General features: G+C 42.7%; 2 protein-coding genes across 3 annotated transcripts in view; one reads left to right on the top strand and one right to left on the bottom strand.

Moving 5' to 3' along the window:
- Positions 1-21,468, bottom strand: part of ZZEF1 (zinc finger ZZ-type and EF-hand domain containing 1) — a 57,182-nt gene extending 35,714 nt beyond the window's left edge. The window contains exons 1-19 of one of the 2 annotated variants that reach the window (XM_061355477.1): positions 20,973-21,468; positions 17,430-17,574; positions 16,128-16,322; positions 15,093-15,264; positions 13,240-13,439; positions 11,697-11,907; positions 10,311-10,427; positions 9,918-10,096; positions 8,756-8,854; positions 7,678-7,769; positions 6,643-6,791; positions 5,986-6,097; positions 4,625-4,840; positions 3,648-3,748; positions 3,137-3,306; positions 2,213-2,346; positions 1,838-1,908; positions 1,285-1,399; positions 531-690 (exon numbers count right to left, since the gene is read on the bottom strand). In XM_061355477.1, coding sequence (XP_061211461.1) covers positions 531-690; positions 1,285-1,399; positions 1,838-1,908; positions 2,213-2,346; positions 3,137-3,306; positions 3,648-3,748; positions 4,625-4,840; positions 5,986-6,097; positions 6,643-6,791; positions 7,678-7,769; positions 8,756-8,854; positions 9,918-10,096; positions 10,311-10,427; positions 11,697-11,907; positions 13,240-13,439; positions 15,093-15,264; positions 16,128-16,322; positions 17,430-17,574; positions 20,973-21,338 — 3,004 coding nt within the window. In that variant the 5' untranslated portion in view covers positions 21,339-21,468. Of the gene's footprint in view, positions 1-530; positions 691-1,284; positions 1,400-1,837; positions 1,909-2,212; positions 2,347-3,136; positions 3,307-3,647; positions 3,749-4,624; positions 4,841-5,985; positions 6,098-6,642; positions 6,792-7,677; positions 7,770-8,755; positions 8,855-9,917; positions 10,097-10,310; positions 10,428-11,696; positions 11,908-13,239; positions 13,440-15,092; positions 15,265-16,127; positions 16,323-17,429; positions 17,575-17,946; positions 18,203-20,972 lie in introns of those variants that run through there. The other variant, XM_061355478.1, reaches the window with a different exon arrangement.
- A 206-nt stretch (positions 21,469-21,674) lies between these two features.
- Positions 21,675-25,194, top strand: LOC133213319 (neuferricin). The gene is made up of 4 exons (XM_061355476.1): positions 21,675-21,939; positions 22,053-22,193; positions 22,402-22,588; positions 24,939-25,194. The coding sequence occupies exons 1-4, from the start codon at positions 21,690-21,692 to the stop codon at positions 25,150-25,152; spliced, it is 792 nt and encodes a 263-aa protein (XP_061211460.1). The 5' UTR covers positions 21,675-21,689; the 3' UTR covers positions 25,153-25,194.
- Positions 25,195-25,835: the final 641 nt, after the last annotated feature.

Here is a 25,835-nt window from a genome sequence, read left to right as displayed (position 1 = left end):
GAAAAACAACTTTTTTATACACAAGTAACAAATATGAAGTAATTTTACATAAAATTACACCTTCTGGTCCAATTAACTACTTAATATTGAGCTGCTACATTAAAAAAAAAACCAACAAAAGCACCGCAGGAAAACATCCCTTAAAAGTGCCCAGCTTCTTAAGTAAGTTCCTGTCTTCTTGCTATCACAAACATCAGGAAAATATGTAATCACCACAGAAAGGCTTATCAAAATAAGGGACATTTAAAGAAACCAGTATGTCCAAATAAAAGTGTAATTGTTTGTTGTCTGGGTGGGGGTTTTTGACATATTTGCTTAAGATTCTACCAACATCAAATCAGCAGGATAACTAAAATTCTGAATTGCTAAATATGCCTACAAATTCCTTCCCAAGGTGATCAGAAATGCTCTGATAGTTACGAATATGCTCCAGGCAATCACTGCTGAACCCTTATTGTACTGCGATCTGTAAAATCACATTTTAAAGCCCTGTATCACACCACAATTTTGTATTCAAACCCAGCACTTACAGTTTTTAAGGATTTCTACTGCAAGATCCTTGGTTGAATTATCACTACCCTTAAGTTGCAGGTAGCACCATGAAAGGAGGCTACCTTGAACAGACCAGAATAAGGAAGACAAGACTGTGCCACTCTCTTGCTGCGCAACATCCAGCATCATCATTTCACACTGAAAAAGAATGTAACAAAAGGATATTCTCTTCTGCTGCAGAATTACATACAATATGTACCAAGTCAACTATGACGGACATTATCATCCCACTCACACCACAAAAAGAAGATTCAATGCAACTGACAAGCAGCATATAATGCCACAAAACAACTGATGTGGTTTTGTTGTGATAAATCATAACTTTAAGTAGGGATAGCTACATATGAGTCACTCCATGTTCTCAGCACATTTTTTCTGTATATGTAAATGAGCCTCCTCCACTTACACCTCCTTTAGTGTCATGACCAATTTAAGATCTCAGTATGTGATGATTAGTTCTGCTTCCCAGTGTGGCTAGTGTGCCATAAAGTGTTTTCAACACTATAGAAAAATACCTCATCTTATACATTAGTTACTCTATTATAATGAAACATTACTGCCTAAAGGAAAATACTTAAATCTAATCCTACATAGTCGAACAACCATGAAAAGTTTTATCCAGGACAGGAAAGCCATTTCTTTAGCATACATCTTGGGCATGCAGCTTGTGTTTCAATGCATACAAAAACTACAGCAAAGAAGCAGGAAGATGAACAGTGCAAGGACAGTTACCTCTCTTGCTGCCACTAGCAGAAGGGTATCCATGACTGACAGCACTTCACTTATGTCAGGATTTTCAGAAACTCCTTTCTCTGGTAACAATAGGAGTCCACCTGGATCTTGATCACTACAGAACAAAAATCTTATTAACCAATAACAAGCAGCGCAGTTCCAAAACTCAAATGTAGTTATCATTGTGATACATCCATAGAGATCCTACTGTATAATCACTACGAAAACCAAGAGTTTGGGTTCTGATGACTCCAGACAAATTAAATCAATACCAACCATCACCATGGACAATCACATACAAAAATCAGAAGACAGCCTGGGAGGAGTCTAAGCAATATACTGTGATGCAGCACAAACATTGGGCAATGTTTTATATAGTTATTCCATTAATAAGCATATTAAGTAGTAGTATTTTCCTCTCTAAAGCAAAAGACAGTAGAGTTCTTTTGAGAATTATTTTCTAGGGGAATAAAATTTCTAAAACCAATTAAATATGAACTTATTCACAGATGTTGGGTATCAGGCAGTTCGTTTCCATCTCAGGACCTCTTACCTGAAGTGAGTACACAAGGATCTGAAGGCAAGATGCACGGATTGCTTATGTTCTTGCTCTGTGATGTTTTTCTAGAAAAGGAAAGAGATTTATTTTTATGTTATGTTCTGTTTCCCTCCTCTGGGAGAAAGGATTCTAATTGCTGCATTCTACTGTTCATTTTTGGTAAGAAAAGCAGGGTTAGTTCCTCTTTCTTTGAATAAGATGCAAAGAAAGAAGGGGCAGGGTAAAAAGAGGCAAAGAAGAAAAAGAAAGGAAGGTTTTTACTTCAATGGGACAAAAATAGATTATTTGACAACAAGAACTTAGATTTTTCCTCTTTTCTGCATGAAGAACACAGGTACTAAACAAGCAATTTCTCATTTAATGATTTACCATCATGGTGAAGAGTTGGTGTCGCCTGGTCTGTCTATCTGGGAAAAAGATTGCTGCTCCACTGAGTAAGGTGTTCTTAACTTCCTCTTTCAGCATTTTCATTGGCATGAAGTTACTGTCCCCCATATCCACTACTGCTCATACAAAAAGGAAAAAAAATTACGGTTCAAATCAATACTCAATCTGATGTGTCAGAGGCATAACCGAATTCAAGTGTTATTTTACACATCTTCAAGCCCTTGCAAACCTAATATACCCACAGAAAATGAGGGGAAACATTTTCACTTCCAGCAAGAAAGATTTTTCTAAGGGTATATTTATTCATTAAGTAAATTAATTCTATGAACATTAAGGCTTGACAACTATCAAAGCTAACTGAGCTTTCAAGATGTGACAGATTCTACATGAACTGGTTTAACTTTAGCTGACTTTTAAGGAGACTACTAGGGAATTAACAAAAAAAAAAATACCCTTTAATAAAGAGAGTAACATCCTACTTCCAATAAAATCTAGAATGTAATTCCCATTCTCTTTGCTGGCTCCAGAATCTTCCGTGTTTCATTAAACCTTACAAGCTCCTAGTAAGATCACTGGTGTTTATATGAAGCACGAGAAATAAAAACTCCAGTAACATTAAAGGATCACATTCCCTGCTGGTTCAAGCAGGTGACGTGTTCAAAAGAAGTTTTTTACTGCAGCTGTTTCCAGACCCCAGGTTGTCAGAATGTCTATAAAAACATTTCATAGGGTCCAGGAAAGCTTCACTATGATAGACTTATTAGTACTCACTGACCTGAACAAGAAAGAAAGGAACAGTAGCTGACTCGGCCTCTAGGAATAAATATCTTTTCCCGAATTGTAACTGTTGTGATACACTTCTAAATCAGAACAGACAAACCAGGCAATACATTCAATATAACATACCTTCACACAAATGTCTATAAAGCTCTTTTGCAGCTTCTGCGTGACCAGATGTTTTACTCTGAGAAGTTTCTTGAGGTTTAGCAGTTTTATTGTCTGTGGTAAGTACAGAGAAGCAGCTCTGGAGAAGCTGCAACAGCAGTGTTTGAGCAAAGATACATTCTTCCCTTGAGCTGCAAAAAAACATAGAACAAACAGAAGCAAATCTAGAAAAGAAGCTTTTTTTGCACCAAATAGGTAATGCTATGAAAATCACTATCTTAGATGGGTAAAAACCACCGAGTAGAGAGCACATAGTAAAAAAAAGTATAGCTACTGGCTAAATTAATCTACATCTCAGGCTTCTACATAACATTACGGTTAAACCCCATATGGCAGGAGTAGGAAAATGTTATTTACGTAAATGATGTAGTTTAGGAAGAAGAAACTGCTGCAACTAAACGAAGCATACGTTATCTATATGTACACACAGAGCTTAGCGCTTCGGCGCACAGTAAAGAAGTGACTTACTTACCTTTGGTGAAGTTTATTGTAAAAATTCCAGAACAGCTGCAAATCAAGGCCTGTGAAATCCAAAAATGACTTGTATTTTAATCCACTCTCCTTCTGCTGAACCTTAAAAAGGCAAAGGAAAACACAGGATTGGAAAACTAATTCTATACAGAACACATTTATAAAAAGTAAATCCCTGAGCAGTGGGCTTAAACCAGGCTAGTTTCTTATATACTTGCAGGTACCTCGAATTCCAGTGTGAGTTCCTTCATGGATACTCCAGTGTCTCAGTGTGACAGTTCATGCTGAAACCTCCCCCTTAACAGAGCTACTAATAAGGATTCTCTCTCCGCTTTCTAGATGCCTAGTCCCCCCCGCCCAAAAAGACTTCACATTACCTCTGTTTCTCCATGTAATTTAACTGAAAGTAATAGCCAAAATGAGGCTGTCCATGGAGAAGAATGTAAGCTGAAAAGGCACAGATGCATGCGCTGTACAAACAGAACATGATTCTGACATGTATCCTAAGAAGTAGGGTACATCAGGCTGACACACAACAGCACACACCAGCCACATCTCTTAACCGTACATGTCTCACCCTAGATATCCAAAGAACTTTTTCAGATGAGGGTATGTTTTAATCTATGCAGCCTTCCTAGCTACCTCTCTATGTGTTTTTCAGATGCTTGCTTCAGAAATACCAACATTACCTAACAGACAGTAGAGCATACTCCTGTTGCATCTACTTCACACAGCATTGTAACCTGATCTTGAAAAATGGTTATTAACCCTTTTCTGGACCCAAAGTCACCATATTTCTAGCCAACATCAGTAAACACAGAATACTGTTCTTCAGAAACTTTCTTCCTCCACAGCATGGTTTTAACAGTTGCTATTACCTAGGACCAAGATTTTCCTTAGCCAGTCACGATTTATTTTAGCACAGCCGTATTCCTTTTAGCATGTACACCCTTAAAATGAACTAAGCAGAAAAAATACCAGGTCCTGTGCCAGCTGCTGGATGAAATGAAGTGTCTTCAGGAGAAGAGTCGTGCCACAAACTGTATCATCACCCGTTTTCCTGCACTGCAAGCAGTTCATGCTCCTACTGGGCTCATCCCGCATAGGTCGAAGATACCCAAGGACATTCAGGCCTTGAACTCCGAGCCGCTCTGCTGTGTCTTGTCTTGTGCACAAGAACTTTATCATCAAGTACTAGAAGGATATTAGCACAGCACAAGATTTGGTTTTAAAAGCTAGTACACATTTGGCTTTAAAAGACATGACTGCACATACATATGACAAGACTACAGGTGGGATTGGGGGTAGCAAGCCTTATTCCCTGTCAATCACTTCCACAAGTTTAAAACAAGGAGCCTGAACTCTCCCTGCTTCCAAACAAAGGCACAGTGATGGTTCTGTGACCTCTACAAGCACCTGCAAAGTTAGTTAATTCATTATCAGTTCCATTCATTCTGCATACTCTCTTCCTTGGTTCTACAGTTACAGCACTTTTGGAGGTTAAAAAGTTACTAGCTGCATTTAGAAGCAAACAGAGGATTAACGTGTAGTATTTAAAACATACTTTTATGCAATCTGTCCACTGTGAGATACAGAATGCAAAGTGGAAAGGAACAGCAAGTTCTGCAATCCAAATGTACTTAGTAGCTGTGTGTGTTCGTAAGTCTCAGGGACTAAGCGTTACACAGACAGCAGCAGAATGTCTTAGCAAGTAGTGATGGCTTTAGAAAAGTTACCAGTTGACTTTTAACTGCATCACCACTTCTGCTAATTCCTACACTACACAAAAGGATCGGGGAACTGAGCAACAGCAGATTCCAGAACCAAGATAAAAGCAGGATCTGAAAAGCAAAGTTTCCTACTTAAACACTACAAATCAAAACCTGTATTTGTTCAAGCCACTCTAGGAACAGAAGACCCACATTCCTCAAGGGAATCAGTCTGATGGAGCTGCTTAGTAATTGTTTGTCCCTTAAAACAAGGGATCTGGCTCTGAAAGAATAAATGTAACCATGTAGCTGTTAATTCATCTAGATGCTAGAACAAAGCAACAATCATGTCATCCTTTTTTGAAGTATCTCCTCGGGATAAAGCCAACAGTCTGCACATTATCACATAACTTTGCATTAAACATATGTGTACATACAGAGAAAAAGAATAAAACTCGGAGGACAAAAGTTGGCTTGTGTTTAACTGGAAGCCCATTGCTTTTTACCTCTACCCAGAAGAGCTGTCCTCACACATAAGAGTTAAGTTTATTTCAGTTGACATTACAACAAAGCACAGAGAAAAGCTTCTGCTCCCTGTGATGGGTTCAATGGATTTTCGTGGTTCCTTACTTGGGAAATTCTGCATTCCTGCATTTTGACATCAACTTCATCCCATTCTTCTTCCACTTCAAACCAGCCAATAGGATCATCGTCTCCCAGATCATCACATGAGCACCTGCTTCTACGTATAAAAAAATGCAACAAACTTTGTGAAGTTTATAAAAACTGCAAAGCCCTTGATATTTGACCAGAATATTTTTGCATGTTATGGTTATAAAGATGTGAAGAGAGACAATGGAAAGTTTCACACAAACTCTACCAAGTGCAAGATAAGAAAATTAAGGAAATCTTTTCAGTCATGGTTCCCAGCCTCCCCTCGCTCCTGAGCAACAGTTCTGAGAAAGTCATTTAATAAATGCTGATTAACCCATGACCTTCCTAGAAGGTACTTCTGCTATCAGTGATGTGCACCTCCAGTAGAACATGGATTTTGTCGTATCCCTTTTTAAACAAGTCTTTAAATCGAGATATTGAAAACAACAGCTATATACATATTGCCTCAAACACATCACATTTAGGGTCACTGAAATCAAACAAGTAGCAATTCAACGATGCATTATTCTTCAGTCATTTGGAATGATCTTCAGCAGTTCAAATGACATTGAAAAAAAAGATCTAATATCACAATTATTTTCCAGATATTCATTACAAGAAGTCCACCTATACCTGTTCTTTAAGAACTGCTTGAATTCCCGCAGCTTCCACTTGTCATAGCTTTCAAATCTTTTGAAGTGTTCCTCTGCATGGAACTTCTCTGAAGCACTATTATAAGCAAACACCAGCCCACACTGGGCCCCGATGGCTCCCCTTCGGACCTACAAGAACAAATTGAGTGTGATGGATTAACAAATTGACAGTAAAAGGAGGTGTTGCTTTCACAAGAAAAAAAGTTATGGAAAAAACCTGAATACTGACAGTACTGATCTCTGGAACTGCACAAATAAATTATACGCATTTAGAGAAGTGTTAGGAAAACTAAGTCAATCAGGATCACGCATCATGGTTAACATTTGCCATATTTATCACCCTCCTAGCGCCCAAATTCCAGCTCCAGTTAGAATTTACTTGCCAGAAGTCCACCCATGTCTAAGTGTTTTTGACACTGAAATATAGAAGCTTGCTCCAGAAATTAAACTACTGCTGTGCCTTAAATAAATAAATAAATCCAGCTGCAGAAGTCTCACTGAAGCATGGTCCTGGCCCTGAGATTTAATCACAAGATCTTGCTTTTAAACAAGATAAAGAAAATCACACCAAATATTCAAATTACACTAATGTCTCTAAAAAGACTTTGAAAGACCTACATTTAACCTGAACTCACATGCTATATATCCTGACTCCTGCTATTCACACAGTCAAAAAACTATTTTAAATATAAAATCTGACATATAAATCCATACCCTTTAGAGAAAATACCACACTTGTCACTGACTTGTAAGAGATATTCTAAGATACAGACAAACGCACTATAAAATAAATGACTTTACTACATGCCTGTGGCACCCTGTAACAATTTAAGACCTCCCTTTCCTTAAATTCTCTGTGATGTACAGCAAAGCAAAACCCCAAAACAACACTATTTCAAGATGAATTTAAAATTACAGTTCATACAAAAAAAACAAACAAACAACTTGAATTCAACTCTACCACTAGGGAAACAAGCAAACCTTCTGCTTCAAAAGCATACAGGAACTGCATTACCTTGATTCTAATCTGTGTCACTTGAAATGAAGATTCAGTTCCAGTAGAAAGAATAATACTTGCTCTGGTTTTCCCAGTTTCAGTAAGAAAACCTAAAGCAGCAGTGGAGATAGAACAAGGCTGGAATGACTGCTAGTGCAAGGTGTGGATTGGGGGGGGGGAGCAAAACCACAACACTTTTCTACTGAAACACCCATTAGCTAGAGAGCAATCAGCCTTTGGAATAATATTCCCAGGGAAGTGGTGGATTCCCCAACACTGGACACTTTTAAGATTCAGCTGTATAGTGTGGTGGGGCACCTAGTCTGGGTCATGCTAACAAGGTTAGATCAGATGATCCCTAAGGTCCCTCCCAACCTGGGATTGTATGATTTTGTGAGAGCTACAGAATGAACTCAAACACCACATACAAGCAAACAAAAGGGTAAAATAAGCATTTAGAAAGTGCCTGATTTTCTATCACAAAAGCTTGCATTTACCAGTAGCACTGCACAAAACAATACATAAGTTTTTAAAATAAGATTAGGAAGAATTTCACTTAAAAAAAAGACGTCAAAAAACCACAAATTATTTTGTTCAGGTTGTATCCAGTACACAAAAATACTGCATTAACAAAGGCAGGCTTGAAAGGAGAATTAAGTTATGTGCAGTCAATGAGAATTTCAAGGGTTTCTACCAAATCTCCTCATCAATATTTGGGAAAGTAGTAATGAATGACTCATGACTTAAAGCCTCAAAATGTGCTCCAGGTCATTTTCTTTGCAAGAGCCCATTGCTGACTTCCATTGTCAAATTCTCCCCCATATCCAATCTTTTTGTTTGCTTTAACAATAAATTAGCTCCTCAGAAGGCCTCATTGTAAAACAGACTTTACATACTGGGGACTTTTTGTTAGGCTTTTTGGGGTGTTTTAGTGTTGTTTTGCACCCTTTTCTTTTTAATTACAGATCTTCCATACCATAAAATTATTAAGTAGCACTAAATAAACATAAATATATATATATGTAGCAGCATCACAGCCTTGATAACAGTCTTTGTGTCTGTTTAAGCATTCTGGATTTTAAGTCCAGGCCATTACCATCCCCAGTCCATGGCTCCACAAGGAGGTTTTCAGGGCCTGATTTATCTTCTTTTCCCTTTACATCACAGGCTTGCAAAGTGAGTCGTAAAGGTTTTCCTGAGGGGAAAAAAAAAAAAAAATAAAAAATCAACAGGTTTATCAACTTCATAAGAAACAAACCTGGAAAAATCTGCTTTCTGAAGTTCTTCATGAAGATAAGAAATGGAAGAATAAAGGGAAGAAAGTTACAATGAGATTTTTTACCACTGTCAGTCAAAAAAACAAGGCGGGAAGAAACTGGAGCATAAGATACACATTAACCTAAAATAGCTCAAGTTTTAGATACAGAGAGAAAGACGATGAAAATCATGACAATTAATGCTCCTTTAACTGTCTGCATGCTTTGGAATTCCCAATATATGAAATACCACTGTTGGCTTATAAAAAGCAGCAGCTACTCCAGGAAAAACTAAGTAATTTTAAAAGCTTTTAAGAATCAAGACTGATATTATAATTAAAATAATTAATGTCTCGTTTGGCACAAGGTTGGAAGTCCTGACAAAACATACTAAAAGGGGAAAGTTCTTCATGAATGACTAGTGATGATCTCAGGAGTTGACACCTGACAAAAGACAGATTTATCAGACAAATAACAATACAGCCAAATTCTACCTTACGCCAGATCACACACAGCTCTATACTTCTGACATAAAAGTGAAAATAAAGGAGCTGTAAAGTGATACTAATGACATTCAATTTCAAATGCATCTTATGTTTGTGCACGTCTGCAAGAGGGATCACTTACTGAGGCTAAACATGCAAAAAAAGCATGTTATTGGAAGAATAACAATAATTGAAGTCATATTTTACACAATACAAACACCTTTTTTATGCAATACAAACATTATCACCATCTTGACATAGGGGCCATTACCTACAAAAGATCATGTTTTCTTCCTCAGCATGATGCCACCTGGTTCGACTCTTAGATCACATAAAGCTGATCTAGTCACCAAGTTTTAGGGCCATTCAGCTTTGCAGGGTACCTTCTTGGTAACAGTTGTTAATTTAGAAGTCTAATAATATATAATTTTAAACCCCAGGATAACAAGTAAAACAACTCAAAGCTGCATCCTGTATGAAGTGTGTACAGAAAAGGATTCAGCAATTATTCATTTACCATATTTATACAGCAGGTTCTGTCTGACCACTGCCATGGAAGCGATAAGCGATGAAGCCTTGTATGGAGTTTCCAGATGATCAGTGATTGTACAAAGGGAACTTATCACTTTTGCAACACTCCCCCTGGCCAAGGCAAAGGCCAAGAGTGTAAGTTCAACCTCTGGAGTGGTACAGCAACTGGGGAGGGAAAAAAACAACAGTATGAAAAGAAAACTCAGGACACTGTTTTTAAATAAAAGACAGATGACGCTCATATGGAAAAATCTACAGTGCTAGTTTCTTAACATCTTCCAATTTTTCAAGAGCAGGTGGGTAAAGATGAGAGAAATTTGATATACAAATTCTTCTAAGCCATCTTCTACTGCATCAAAACAGACCAACACAAACTTACCTTGTTATTCTTATGAGGAAGCTATCGACTTCTTCCAAAACATTTGGCGATAAGAAGCTTGAAAAATCTGTAGAACCTGGTGTTAGGGACAGAGGTGGCATGTGTTGCAGTGCTTTCCTAGGAAAAGGACAGAACATAACATCAGAAAACCAGACAGAATCCGAGCAAACAGCCTTCTAAAATGGATTACATATCTGACTCATCGTGCTTTTTGAGAGCAGGTCTGTACAAACAGGTTCTGAGTGCAGGAAATTTATTGACACAGACAATCTCTTCAAAAGGTAAAGCGAGTAGTGCATTCTAGGCAGGGAAAGTTTAACAGCTGCTGGGTAACCCTGAATCTAGTCTCATCATCTCAGATTCAATGAGACAAATAACTGAAAGAGTTGAGATCAGTGTTTTTGTTTGATTTCCAAAGGTAATGTAATAACCCCTGAAAATACAGATTATTAAACAGTTTCAAAGTCATTCCATTCAATACTAAAGTTTGAGGCTTTGCTTTCTAATTCCAAACACTGAATTTATAATTCCTGAGAACACATTCTTAGTCAAGATTTCTCCAGTCTTTATCCCCTCAATATTCATGTTATGTTTCTAAAATCTATCTAAACTGAGGGAACCTGAGGGCCCCCAGTTTTAGTAAAGCTTGCACTTATAAACATTCCTCAGACGTAAGCATGTAGAAAGTTATCTAAGCACTAAAGAGGCTCCATAGACGACACAAATTAAAAGATAGGCTTAATGGACTTTAGCCTGCAGTACTCATTAACCTAATGACAGCAGTGCCCTTGAGCATGGTGAAATCATGCTAGCTAAGCTCTATAAAAGCTGATGTGGGTGTATAGTGATTTTATTAGGATTCCAATCCTTCAAGTCACTGGGCAGAAGTGTTTGGCAATCACACAAGGAAACGCTACACAGAAAACAGCTGAACAGCACAAGCAAACAGCTACAGAGATACTGCATGTATCTAACTATATCCCCATGTAATGCACAACAAGGCATTACACAAGCAAAAATGTGCTCAAAATTAAGCTAAATTAACCTCCATTCCATAAATAGAAGCCATCCAATATTTATAATCGATAAAATTAACAATAATTTTAAGCTTCTCTAAACTATGACAATTCAAAGGACAGGCAAAAAAAAAGGTATTTTTCAGTGTCTGTTCAGTCATTGTTTAACAACTAGATTAAATACAACAGCAAGGAGAACTAGTATGTACAAACAGATAAAAGTATCAAAATTTAAAGTGCGATAGCCAAAAAGATGGTTAAACACCTTAATGGAGGGAGGTAGATTAGTTTACTGAAGCTGTAAGTATTTAAAAAACCCAAACCAAACTAAAAATAAGGCTATCACATGCCATGGAAGTTTGGTACTTACTGAGTATTTTGCAAAATAGTGTGAACAAATGCTGGGTTTGTTTCCATGGAAGCTGTCACCAGAGAGGTCAGCAGCGACCAGTACCAGATCGCTGAAGCATCGCATACGGAGACGCCCACCTTCTTCACCCGTTGATACCCAACAGCCCTGAGCCCGTGGATTCTGGTGTCACATCCATCACTAAGGCAACGCTTGATATTTATCTGTACATCTGTCAAAACATAAAATAAGACTTTTTTTCCCCCCATTTCTTCTGCTGGATGAGATCTAGAAGAATGCAGATATTCAAAACCAGAATTATCACAAAACCTCTGAGGAAAATAGCAGATATGTAACAGTACTCCCACACAGAGACAACTCTGCATATGTGTTTCTTCACTGTACACCCTACGACTGGGAAAATTTAGCCCCTGAACAGCTTATGTGATCCATTACATATGGTTCAGCTAGAAATTAGGAAAAAAGCAGTAAAAAATAAAACCCAAACCCCTCAAAGTGGAAAATAGATTACAGATTATTTCATCAGTACCTTTCTACCTACATACACAGGAAGCAACTTGGGAGTGATAGTGGAGAATTAGGGTAAAAGAGTAAAGCCTAGAAGTAAAGTTTTAAGTTACATGAAAATCTTCAATAAACTCTTGACCATTTTGCATAGATAGCATCTTCCTAGTTACTTCTGTGGAACAACACCTTTGCCACCTGCTTCTATGCCAGTGCAGGTTCATCTTAGTGAAAAGCACCTTTCTGAAGTGAAGGGACAACATTTGTGAAGCTGCAGTAACCACCTTTCTGGCTTTAAGCTGAAAGATGGGAGATTTAGATTAGACATTCGGAAGAAGTTGTTGACCGTGAGACTGAGGCCCTGGCACAGAATGCTCAGAGAAGCTGTGGGTGCTCCATCCCTGGCATTGTTCAGGGCCAGGTTGGACAGGGCTTGGAGTGATCTGCTCTAATGGAAGGTGTCCCTGCTTCGGGCTGGAACTGGTTGAGCTTTAAGGTCCCTTCCAACACAAATCAGTCTGAGATTCCATGATCTTAGGAAGGAGCAACTTTCCCTTGATTGATTCCAATAGGGCACCCACAGATATACCAGACTTAAAAATAACACTGCTTAAAAACCCTTAGCATCAAACCTGTTTTACATAAATCATCTGACCAGCTTCAGAGTTTTGCTACCAAGAAAATAGTTGCTCAGAAGCAGATTTTTTGCTAGATATGATCATCCAACATATGCTCCCACTCTGCAAGCAAAGATATTTTTAAATTACCCAGTGTCTTCAAACTGAGAGGCTAAAACTGCATCTTTAGTCATTCAGCTCTTCAACGCTTAGCCCAAGTTAGACAGATGCCATGGAAAAGACTCAGAAGACTCTCCTAAAGGCTAGAGATTAAACTACCAGAAGAAAAATTTCTCTGACCCAAGGGTGCGATTTAAAGTTCCTACTCTAATGATTTCAACACATCATTCTATGCTCTACCCAAATTTTCACCTCCAAAAAAGCACCAAAACAATATACCAACAGTATCCTTATTGACTCACACATCTGACTAATGTTAGCGTTTTCCAACAGTGTTACGTAGCCAGTGATATTGCTTGGAATGTGAACATCTCGGACCTCCTGAAGACTGCTGGCATTCCTTCCCACTGCCACTGTCACTTGCTGTGGCATGTAACTCTGGTCACTAGCTGCTACCGCAATGGACAGATGTCTCAGGACAACATCTGGTTTCATCTTTAAACTGGAAGGCAAAGATAAAACAGTTCTTTCAAAGAGAAGGTAGGGTCAAGCACTTCACTTTTAGTTAAGCTTCACTCAGTTTCCACTTGTACAAACACAGATAAATCCAAAGGAAATTACCTAGTGCTTCACAGGTGTATCAGGGTTAGAAAACTTCAACTGACCTAAAAGACAGTCTGAGACCTCTGAGAGTGAGACTGCAGAATTTTCTAGTGTATGGTTTTCAACTGAGAATTCATTTCTTGGTGAAGCTGGGGCTGTCCCCCTGCAGCCCACATTGGTTCATGACGGAGCAGATATGCCCTGTAGCCCATGGAGACCCACAGTGGAGAAGATATCCACCTGTGGCCAGCAGAGGACCCCACACCGGAGCAGGAGGATGCCCAAAGGAAGCTATGACCCTGTGGGAATCCTGCACTGGAGCAGGCTCCTGTCAGGACCTGTGGCCCCATGCTGGAGCCATCTGTTCTTGAAGGAGTGCACCCTATGGGAGGGACCCCACTGTCCTGGGTTCAGCTGTAAGAGTTATTTTTCTCTTTCTTAGTAGCTGGTGCAGTGCTGTGTTTCAGCTTTAGTCCGAGAACAATGCTGATAACACACCAATGTTCTAGTTGTTGCTCAGTAGCATTTATCCTGATCAGGGACATTTCCATCTCTCCTGCTCTGCCAGTGAGGTGGTGCATGGGAAGCCAGGAGGAAGCAGAGACAGGACACCTGACCCAAACTGGCCAAAGGGGTATTCCATACCATAGTACATCATGCCCAGTATAGAAACTCTGGGGAGTTACCCCGAAGGCCCAGATGGCTGCTCAGATCAGGCTGGGTATCGGTCAGGAGGTGCTGAGCAATTGTGTTGGGCAGCACTTGTCTTTATTGTGGCTTCTTCTCCTTTCCCTTTTTAGTTGTGTAATATCTCCTGTTGTTATTTCCCTTATCATTATTATTAGCAGTAGTGGTTTTGTATTATACTTTAGTTATTGGACTGTTTTTTATCTCAACCCATGGGATTTACATTCTTCCAGCTCTCCTCCCCATCTCACTGGGAGCCAGGGCAGGAGAAGCTGCATGGTGCTGAGTTACTGGCTGGGTTTAAAGCACAGCACCCACACTGGAGCATGTAGTGAAGAACTGCAGCATGTGAGAAGGACTCACGTTGGAGAAGTTGGTGGAGGACTGTCTCCCACAGGGGGAGCCCACACTGGTGCAGGGCAAGAGTATGAGGAGTCCTCCTCTGAGGAAGGAGCAGCAGAAACAGTGTGTGATGAACTGACCACAACCCCAGCACCCATCCCCGGGCACCACTGGGGAGAGGAAGCAGAGAATTCAGGAGTGAAGTTGAACCCAGGAACAAGGGAGGGGTGGGGAAGGGGTTTTAAAATTTGGTTTTATTTCTCATTATCCTACTCCAATTTGCTTGGTAACAAAATGTAACTGATTTCCCCAAGTTGAGTCTGTTTTGCCCATAACAGCAGTTGGCAAGTGTTCTCTCCCTGCCCTTATCTCAATCCATAGGCCTTTAACTGTATCTTCTCTCTGCTGTCCAGCTGAGGAGGGGAGTGACAGAGTGGCTTTGGTCAACCCACCACAACACTCCACCAGCTGTATTTCTAAGGACTAACCCCAGAATTCAGGTGCATACTGGTGTGTTGCTCACCGTATCCAGTGGGAGCGAGCACTCCCATCCGACTGCCAGAAAGATGTCGTTTCTCCATTTGTCATCTTGTCAATATCAGCAGAATTGGACGAGGTTTCTATGTGAGTGTAGCACTTTGTGACAGACTTCAGTTTGTCTGCCTCCTGATTACCATTTAAATCACTGGGGTATTCTGCAAAGAACATAAATCACTCGTAGATTCTTCTTTAGCTTGTTTTAAGCATTATTATACCATTACAAACACATACAAGTTAAATTGTTGGCACAGAACACAGATCCCAAAGAACTGTTTCTGGCAGAAAGCAGAAGACAGCAAAGTTTAAATTCAGATGATATTACAGTCATCTTAACCAGTATGAAAACACCTACTTTGCCTGGAGTTCACTAACCTTTAGCACCTCCTTTCATTACTGGGCTCATAAGAGCATTATCAATATGCAAAAATACAAACAAATTAGAGGGAAAAGTAAAATATGATGGAGGAAACCTCAATTCAGCTATTCCAGGGAAGGGACAAATCAGACTGCTTCCCCAAGTAACTTGATCTATTTCAGCAGAAGTGCAGAGATCTGAAAATATCAAGTCAAGCTGTAAAGAGAAGGAGCCACCCCCGTAGGGAGACCACCAGGAGAGTCTTGTCTGAAGTACAGTAAAAGATTCACTACCTCCACTCCAAAACAATACATTACTTTTACACTGAACAGTCAGTTTCAGAAAATATTCATCTCACTGAGTTTCTAGCAACTAGCAGAGATGTTTGACTGAATAGAGAATATCACAACAATAATCATTCTGAAACAGGTTAGGAGAAAGATGAAAAACATCCCAGTGCGTTACTCAGATTGAGAGGTAGCTTGTAAATCAATTTATGTGCTTCAAAAGTACAACAAAAACACCCACAGAAGCATGCACATCAACTCTATAAAAACTCATGCCTGGTAAAAATCCAACAGTAAAGGAAGCTTTTTGTTTTATCTGTAATCTCTTCTTCAATCTACGGTTACACACTGAAAAGAAAAAAAAAGATTTACACACCCCTCTCTTTTAGGAGAAGTCGATCTAAAGAATCCTTCAGCACAGAAGACCTCATAGTGCAGATATTGTTAAAGTACTCCAGCACTGGGTAAGGGATGGCAGTATTAGAAATGCGATTCCGGTGCAAGAACCTCAGGATCATTGAGGCATGAAGACCAAGACGCTCTTTTGATTCAGAAAATATATCAATAAAACCTAGAAAGAGAGATTATTTCCAGCTGTGTTGCAATATCTGACTTGACCAAGTAACCATTTCCACACACAACCCCCCCCCCCCCCATCTTACTACTAGGGAAATCCAAATTAAGCATGGGAGCCAACACTGGAACTACATTCTACCACAGGAAGTAGCTCAAGTCTGCAACCTTTACAGCAGGACTGCAAGAGTTGCAGGCAAACGTTTTTGCCAGTTACTTGACATACCTGAAGGTGTTCAAAACAATTACCAAAACACTTAGGTTTTTATACTTATTTTGCTGTCCTTAAAGTCTCAAACCCTTGCCTTCAATATCTAAGTGAAGTAGCTGCTGCTCGGCTAACAAGATGATGTATTTGCATCACCTACCTTGAGCTACACTAAGCATCTCACTCTGGCACTGGGGTGCCTAATGTTTTCCACCAACTTTGTAAGAAATTTCATTTCCTTAACAGCAATTCTCTGGATCATAGTGCATTTAGATGCACAAAACAGTACTCCACGAGTACTGTCTTCTGACTTATGTGTAGCCAGTTCTAGCACTTCTTGTCTGATCCTCTAAGGCAAATCTTCTTTAGCCACTTACCATCAAAAGCTTGGAAGGAAAGACAGTAACTGGTACTTATCCCAGAAATCAGATTCTGGGAACTGACACTTTCCCAACTACACACCATAAAAAATGAATTCTGTTTCAGAAGCATTTCAAATAACATTATATTAATAATAAAGTCCATGAATCATCACCTGAAACAGACTCAGAAGAGGACTTACTCCTCCAAGTACAAGACTGCATTAGCTAGACACCAACATTTTGCATAGAACTGTTTCCTGTCTGCGAGATAAAGTAGACAATGGTAAGAAGATCCTCAGTCACAGAGACAGGAAAATACTGGTTATTTATGAAAGTAAGTTAGCTAGATGTAACTATGTGAAATTTTTAAGTTACAGCAACTTCACTTGTTTGATACTAAAGAAGCAAGAATGATCTGGAGTATGGTTTTGATAAGATTAGGACAAGAACATTATTAAAGCAATTTATAGAAGCAACATCCCTTATACAGGGCAAGACTTGGGAAACTATCTGTTTGGTCACTCTGTTCTCATACCTGGAACTAGGGAACAGGCTTGCAGTTGCCTGATTACATGGCTAAGCTCCCCTTGAAGATTAGCTCCACTAGAATTCTTGAGAGCCTCCAGCATATTCTCCACATCTACAGTGCCATCTCCTTCAGCATCAAATTGTGCAAAGGCCTGAAGAGGAAAAATTAGAAGAAAACGTATTTCAGCGTATTTGATTGAAGCAGAAATTCAGGGTATTTCATAGAAGCCATATAACATATCAGCACAAAATAATAATCAAAATAACCCATTTTCCATAGCACTGAATTAATGACAAGAGGGAACAGCCTGGCTGGAAATCTGCAGTCTTCAGCAAGTCTTAAGGCAGTTGCACTGCCTTCCTATAAAAGTCAACTGTAGTTATGCTTAGGTGGAGACAGCACATCATCTATACCAGTGAATCAGCAGCATCCATCCACTAACATCTGAGACTACAAAGAAGGTGCTCACAAGAGCACTAAAAATCTCTTCCATTAAAGGCTGAGTTAGTTCTAAAAGCCATACCAGGCATTGCCCATTACTGCTGCACCCATCTCATGCTGCAGCTTCTCCAATTCTTCCAGGTTTCATGCATTTTCTTCAGTTAGGAAAGCATCCTTAGAACCAGAGTTTTTAAAACATGTATTTCCTTCCATGCACTGTCCTACACAAAACACCAGTTTAATATCGTTTGTTAAAGTATTTGTGAAAACAATGAAAAGAGTTAGAAAAGGTTCTTTTTTTTTTTATTCAGGGGAACTTTATTATCTTTGACTTTGATAGAAATGTTTAACATAAAAAGCTATGCTGAGCATGTATAATAAGTAACTCACACAGCTTTGCATTTCACGTCTTTTTACTAACAAAAGTACAAGGTACCTTTATTCAGCTAAGCCTGTAAAGCAGAACCAAGCTCATAAACATAATGCTTTTAACCAGCCACTTCAAAGGAGTCACAGTCCTGTGACACAATACTACTAAAAACCCTAGCTATATTTTCAGAATCACATTTAATTCTGAAACATCTTCCGTTTAATTGCTAATCTCTTCACAAGCAAGGCTTCAGTTTCCTAGCCCTGAACTTGGTATTTCAAGTTCAGCTACATAGCTGAGTACATTTGGCCTCTAAGAACAGATCATCTCACACATGCCTGACAGTCAAGAAGTCACTGCTGCTCAGGAGGAAGCTTATGCTTGAATCTCTTGGTTTGCTACCTGCTTATCGAACTTGATGTACCATTAAAAGTACTATCCTGGAGAGAAGTAATCTGAAATGACTGGATCAAAATAACCTGGCAATTAACCATGCCATAATTACACCACCTAAATGAGAGCAAAGTCCTCATAAGACAACAGAATCGCAACGCCTTATTTTGGCTGACTAAAGCTTCAATGGCACTTCTGCAGCACAGAGCTGAATTTTAGCTTAGGACTTTACAAACTCTATTAAACATACAGTGGAACCATGCTAACAGCAATCAACTATATAAGTATTACTCTTAGTAGCAAAGCAGACAGGGCATCAGGTAGACACTGAAACAAAAAACCAAGACCTTTGCCTACGGACAACAATCCAGAGGGAAGTAATTTTAAACAAATAGAACTCAGTTGCCAGAACACTTCAATGCACGGTTTTTTACCATATCATTCTTGCCATTACATCTTTTTCTCCTCATATTTAAGGTGGAACTGTGTAATTACTAAAATATGAGGTGAACAAGCAAGTTTTGTGATGTTACTAGTGAAAACAAACACATCAGACAGCAAGGTTGGATTAGCCCACAGCTACTTTAAACCAGTTTCTTACACTTTCATGGAAGGAGAGATTACAACATCTATGCTTTTCTTTGCATCTTCATGCACTATTATTTTATTTTTAAACTCTTAGAAAACTCTTCATTTCACCCTCTGCTCTCAGAAATGCAGCACTAATACTTCGAGTGAAACTTGGACACACTGTATGACAGCTGCTGAAACACAAATGAATAAAAAAAAGGATTCAGAGATTTAATTTCTCTACAAAACAAGATTTTGCATTTCAACAGAGGTTCAGTTTGCCCATAAAGCATTCAAAGCAGGTATTCACAAGCCCCACACTGACACCAGAAAAACTTAATGGACAGATCAAACCTGCACAGACATTAAAAAGGGAAACCTATTGACCTGCCACCCACAAACTAACTTCTCATCAGTTTAAAATACATCCTGGAAATCTAAACTACTACAGCCTGTGGGCTGGTGCCAGTCACAGAAACAATGACATCAAGGGTTTCCACACAACTCCGACATATCAGCTTTGCAGGATAGACTAGATGAGATCATCTATCGGTTCCATGATAAATCTATTGATAAAGTTGCCCCCCCCAGAGCAAAAAAATACTAAACCAAAACAACTGTATTCTTCAATACTCAAAATAATTCCCTCAGCCTGCAAAGCTCAGTTGTTCGTAACTAAGAGGAAGAATCCTTATGTACTGATTTCGCTCTTGCTGTCTTTACAAATGAAGAAGTGTTCTTTATTGGTTCTTGTAAAGCAACTGGAAATGGAGGCAGCAGCATTTTAGCAAGCTACTTGAAGCAACCATACTCATCTGTACAACAAAAGCAACCTCTTCCCAGGTTCCAGTAGCCTTTTTAATACAACAGCACCAGTTTCAAGGAGCATACACGTGATTTAACAGTTTACCAAGTTATTCTGCTACTCAGGAGCAATACAAAGGCAGAACGAAAGCACTGGTGAGCCTCAAGAACTGCATGCAGTAACAAATTCGGACACAACCACTTTCTCAGCTGAGTGTGAAATTCCCAGCAGGGTATTCGACTGCATTTTGAATGCTAGCTAGGGAGTAAAGCTAAACGTTCCAAACGTTAATTTATCCAGGTCCCTTCCGACACTAGAAAGGAAACAGGGCGCTCTTCTACCATTAAAACTTTACCTTGAGACCTTCTCTCTGTAGAGGGGGAACTCTGTTACACTACTTTCTAACAAGTTTTTCAAACCTCTTAGTTTACAGTAAGCAATAGGATACCAATGAGATACTTGACATATTCACTGCTGGTTTTCAACAGGAACAAGAAAATTAAGTCTGGTAAACTCTGACTTGCTGATACCATCTCGAAGGAATTACTTGGGCCGAATTTCCTACCTGTGCTACCCACCGCTGCTATTGCTGCTGGCAATAACAGCAGCAGCAGGTTGTAGTAAAATACCATTTTATTCAGAAGCAGTTGCTGAGTGTAATCTCCAAAACCAGACATAATTAATTAATTAATAAAAAAGCTATCTACAAGCTGACAGCCTGCCTATCGGCACCAGCAGCCGCCTGTTTGGCCTCGCAGCAGAGCCCTCTGGTCTGGCCTTGCCCCGGTTACCTGAAGGAGTGACCCGGGTCCCCATGGCCGAGCCCGGGCACCTCCGGCTCGGTGAGACCCACCTCCAGCAGCACCCTCGGGCTCCCACCGCCTCCCTCCACTCCCCCCTTCACCCGGGCTCCGGAGGGAGCTCCACCCCCGGCCCAAGCAGGGCCTGGCCCCGCCGGCCGCCGCCTCACCTCCTCGCTCTCTCCGCGGGAACCGGCGGCCAGGCGGGAGACGCTCTCCAGCACCTCGCAGAACTGCTCCAGGCTGACGGCCTCGTCGCCGCGGCTGAGGCGCTCCTCCAGCCAGCGCACCAGAGTGCTGTGGTGCCGCGACACCAGCGACTCGGGCAGCGCCGCTTCCCGCAGCCGCGCCGTGGCCTCCCGCAAGCGGGCCTGGTCCAGCAGCACCTCAGCGGGAGGCAGCGGCGGCGCCGGGCTGGCGGCGGTGCCAGGCGGGAAGGGAGCGCCGGGCTGAGGTGCGGTGGCTGCCCCCTCCATGCTTTCCTCGGCACCCCCCTCCTCCTCGTCCTCGCTGCTGTGGCTCGCCGCCGTCCCCATGAGCCCCTCGGAAACGCCGACGTTGCGACCAGGCGCTCGGCAGAGCCACTTATCCTCCGCCTTCCCGCGGCTCCGCCCGGCCCGGCTTAGTCAGCAGCTTCCCGGACTGCCGCACCTGTCAGCTCCGGCCGGCGGCGGCCGCGCCACACTGCCGCCAAGCACCACCCGGCGCCGCAAAGCCCCGCCCCGGAAAGGCACGGGGCAGTCGCACCGCGCGACACTCGCCGTAAAGCGGAGCCGCGGGAGGGATAGTGTCCACCCAACGTGCGTACACCCTACCGGTGCTGGCCACACTGCCGTGCGGCGAGAAAAACGTCGTGAAAGGGCCGGGCGCGGTCGTGGCGCGGCCCCATGCGGCGGGGCGCGGGGGCGGTGGCGGCGCTGCTGTGCCTGGGGGCCGCCTGCCTTCTGGGCCGCGGGTTCGATCCCCGCGCCTGGCTGCCGCTGCCCCGCGGCCGCCTGCTGAGCAGCGCTGAGCTGGCCCGGTACCGCGGGGCGCCGGGCGAGCCCGGCCTCTACCTCGCCGTGTTGGGCCGTGTCTTCGATGTGGAGCGCGGCCGCAGACATTATGGCCCCGGAGGTGCCTACAGTGGCCTCGCAGGTACCTCTGGAGGGGCAGGGGAGACCTCTGGGACCAGGGTTTGGGCCTGTCAGGGGGCTGGAGGGCCAGGCTGGGGTTCACCTCCTGCCCGTGTCCCGCTGCCTGCCCCACAGGGAGAGATGCCACCAGAGCATTTGCCACCGGCGACTTCACTGCGGCGGGGCTGGTGGATGATGTCTCAGCGCTGTCACCAGGCCAGCTGCTGGCCATCCAGAGCTGGCTGGCCTTCTACAGCGAGCACTACGAGCCCGTGGGTAGGTGGTTCAGTCGGGGAAACCTGCCTGCAGCACGGGGATGGGAGTCTGGGAACCTCCAAGGCTTGAAGAGATGGAAAGCTCAGTTTGGTTTTCATATTGGGCTGTGGCCAAGATCTGCCTTTTTTTGTCTTTAAATAACAAATTTAAACCCTGTTCGTTTTCTTTGCCTGAAAACACTGTGGTCTTCATTGCTTTTCTCTGTCAGGGAAGCTGGTGGGCAGGTTCTATGATGAATATGGGGCGCCAACAGAAGCTTTAAGGCAGGCTGAGGCTGCCATTGAGGAAGCTCTGAAGTTGCAAGCAGAAAGCGAGCAGAGGAAGCAGCAGTTTCCACCCTGCAACTCAGAATGGAGCTCTGCTGCGGGCAGCCGGTTCTGGTGCTCCAAACAGAGGTAAAATCTTGCAGTCCTGCCGTCATGCTTGGGCCCACTGGAACAGTGTTTCTGACCTTTCTTTGGATGCCCTGAGCTTCGTCATTGCTTCGCCTAGTAGGAGTGGCATAGGAAGATGTCCTGGCTCACTGTAGGCTGTAGGTGAGATCTGCTGCCTGCTTCACAAAGGGCATAGGTTGGTCCTGGTGTGCTGAGTGCTGGTATGGCTGGAATATGCCTGGCATGGTCCCTTGCTCTGTCTGCAGGTATAGAATCGCTCAGGTTGGAAAAGACCTTTATGATTATCAATTACAGGCTTTATCTTGGCACTGCTGAGGCCACCACTAAACCGTGTCCCCAAGTGACACACATCTGACTTCACCACTTCCCTGGTGGCCTGTTCCAATGGCTGAGAACCCTCTGGGGCAGGAATTGTTCCTCAGCTCCATCTAAACCTGCCCTGGTGCAGCTTGAGGCTGTTTCCTCTTGTCCCATCCCTTGTTCCTTGGGAGCAGAGCCCAGCCCCTCCTGGCTCCATCCTCCTGTCTGGCAGTTGTAGGGAGCAATCAGGTCCCCCCTGAGCATTCTCTTCTCCAGACTGACCCCCCCCAGGTCCCTCACCCCTTCCCCATCACCCTTGTGCTCCAGGCCCTGCACCAGCTCCGTTCCCTTTTCTGGCCCTGCTCCAGCCCCTCAATGTCCCTCTTGTAGTGAGGGGCCCAAAACTGAACACAGGATTTGAAGTGCAGCCTCACCAGTGCCCAGTGCAGGGGGACAGTCACTGCCCTGGCCCTGCTGCCACACTGGTGCTGGTACAAGCCAGGATGCTGTTGGCCACCTGGGCACAAGCTGGTTTCTGTTCAGGCGGCTGTCAGCCAACACCCCCAGGCTCTGCTTTCTGACAGGGCAGAGCCCACTGCCAAGGAGCAGTGGTGCAGTTCTCTGCTGTGCCACTCCTGCTCTGTGAATTGGAGCCCCTGTGTTTTCTCAGCCAGTCTGGGGTTGCACGGAGCGTGAGGTTGGGTTTCTCCAGCATGAGGCCGTGGAGGGGAACTGGTCTCACTTTGTAGGTAAAAGGCAAATGATCTCATCCCAATCAGTATGCTTAGGAATTTTATTTCTGAGGCAAAAACTCTGCTGTCACACTGGAATCAAGATCAGGTTTCAGAATTTGCCACATGTGCACACAATCCTCCTGTTCTCAGGAAAACAGGACAGAAATCCCACTATTACCAGCTGCTGCATTCAGACAGGGAATGCAAGGATTAGCTCCTGCTTTTCAGACAGTTTCACAGTGTGTCTCACAGGGTACTGCCACAAGAGTTTTCATTTACAACCACATAAAAATGAGCTTGAGCTTTGACTAGTCATTTCCTGCTTGGGCTGTTTAGTTGTATACCTCTCTCAGTTTAGTGACTGTTCTGGTTCAAGACAAAATCATTCCACAGACCACACTGCAAAATGCTTAGGCTTCATTTCAGTGCACAAGTAGCATGGGGAGATCTGCTTCTGTGTGTGAATGAGCTTGAGTGCAGCCTTGGGACTGCATGTTGTGTGGCAGTCACTTGTGTAAAAGGTTTACAGGCTTAAAAGGGGCAGTAGTTAGGGGATCAGGCAGGATTTGGCTAAGTAAGACACTGAAGTAGTCGTGGAAGTACTTGAGACTTTGGGTTTTTTCTTTCTGGCCTAGTTCTTGGACTCTTTGTGTTTAGGCAAGGCACAGAAGAAGGTGGCATGTGGTGATCTGTGAGCAATTAGCTACACCAAAAAAGGCATTTTTGCTATTAGACAGGCTGTGCTATGTAAGGCTGTGATTCCTTTTCCAGCAATAGAAACACAGGAGGCACTTGGTTGCTCCCAGAAGGGTGACAGCATATACCAGCACTGTGAAAGCATGTTCAGGCCATGGGTTTCTGAAGCACAGCCGATAAAATGAACCAGAAAGCTGAGATGTTGGGAGTCTGCCTCAGTAGGCGTGTTGTTAGTTCTAACTCTCCCAGATTATCCTAGGCTTTTATCTACTGATTCTCAATTCACTTGGAAGCATTTTACAAGGGCCTTTAGGGGAAGGACAAGGGGAATGGCTTTAACCTGACAGAGGGGAGACTGAGATGAGCTCTTAGGCAGAAGCTCTTCCCTGTGAGGGTGCTGAGGCGCTGGTACAGGGTGCCCAGAGAAGCTGTGGCTGCCCCATCCCTGCAGTGTTCAAGGCCAGGTTGGACACAGGGGCTTGGAGCAAGCTGCTCCAGTGGAAGGGGTCCCTGCCTGTGGCAGGGGGTTAGAACTGGATGAGTTTTAAGGTCTTTTCAATCAAACCAGTTTGGGATTCTGTGATTTTCATGGGTTGAAATTGTGACTTTTCCATTCTCAGTGGGGGAGTGAGCAGAGACTGGACCGGAGTCCCTCGGAAGCTGTTCCACCCGGGGTCCAAAGGCAGCCGCTGCGTGTGTGTGAGGACAACTGGTCCCCCGTGGGGGCAGCCGGACTCCACCAAGCACCGCAACAGAGGCGACCTGGATAACCCTCACTTGCAGGAATACAGCGGCTGCCCTCCGCTAGCAGAGCAGTGTGTCCTGAAGGAGTGACTCCCAGGGCTGGATTCGAGGCCGCTGTTAAGAGCCCTGCAGCGAAACAAGCTTTGTATGGGCAGCTCCAGCTGTGTTCCTCTCAGTCTGCATGAAGGGGTAACAGCAACCTCATGTTGTGACTCTAACTTGTGGTGATGGAGTTGAGAGGAGAAGGCAACACTTCAGCCAAAAGAGTGGCTAACAATCAGTAATGGGATACTTAGTGCTTCAGTCTGATTGTATTTTTACATCTGGCAACAAACTGTAAGATGCAAAACCTGAATTATACTTAACAGCTGGTTTCTTGTGGAGTCAGGAGATGAGTTTGTGCAATGTATTGTGTTTTAAGGCAGCAAGGTTGTGACCACAGGAACTGCTGCAGCATCTCTGACTCCAGTTTACACACAGTCAGCAGTCATTTGAACTCTGCCTGCTGCAGTGTAGTGCTTATACTCCTTCCCAGTCAATTGATTTACTCCAAAGTTTAAAGGTAGCAGGGAGAAGCCTGAATGGCTCATATAATTAAGGTAGGTATTATCTGGGAACCTGTACAGCTTGGTTACACACAAGGTTTATCAGAATCTTGGGAGTACAGAACGCTAAAGTCGGAACTGCATTCCCTCATTTAGTGTTTGTATTAGATAGTGTGCAAAGAAGATAGTGGGGTTCCACCTATGCGGATCCTTGTTTAATATTAACCT

The sequence above is a fragment of the Neopsephotus bourkii genome, unplaced genomic scaffold, assembly GCF_033783945.1.
Source record: "Neopsephotus bourkii isolate Nb327-2 ecotype Australia unplaced genomic scaffold, CSIRO-AGI_Nbou_v1 NB_804, whole genome shotgun sequence".
NCBI classification, from domain to species: Eukaryota; Metazoa; Chordata; class Aves; order Psittaciformes; family Psittacidae; genus Neopsephotus; species Neopsephotus bourkii.
This window is presented reverse-complemented; position numbering and strand designations above follow the sequence as displayed.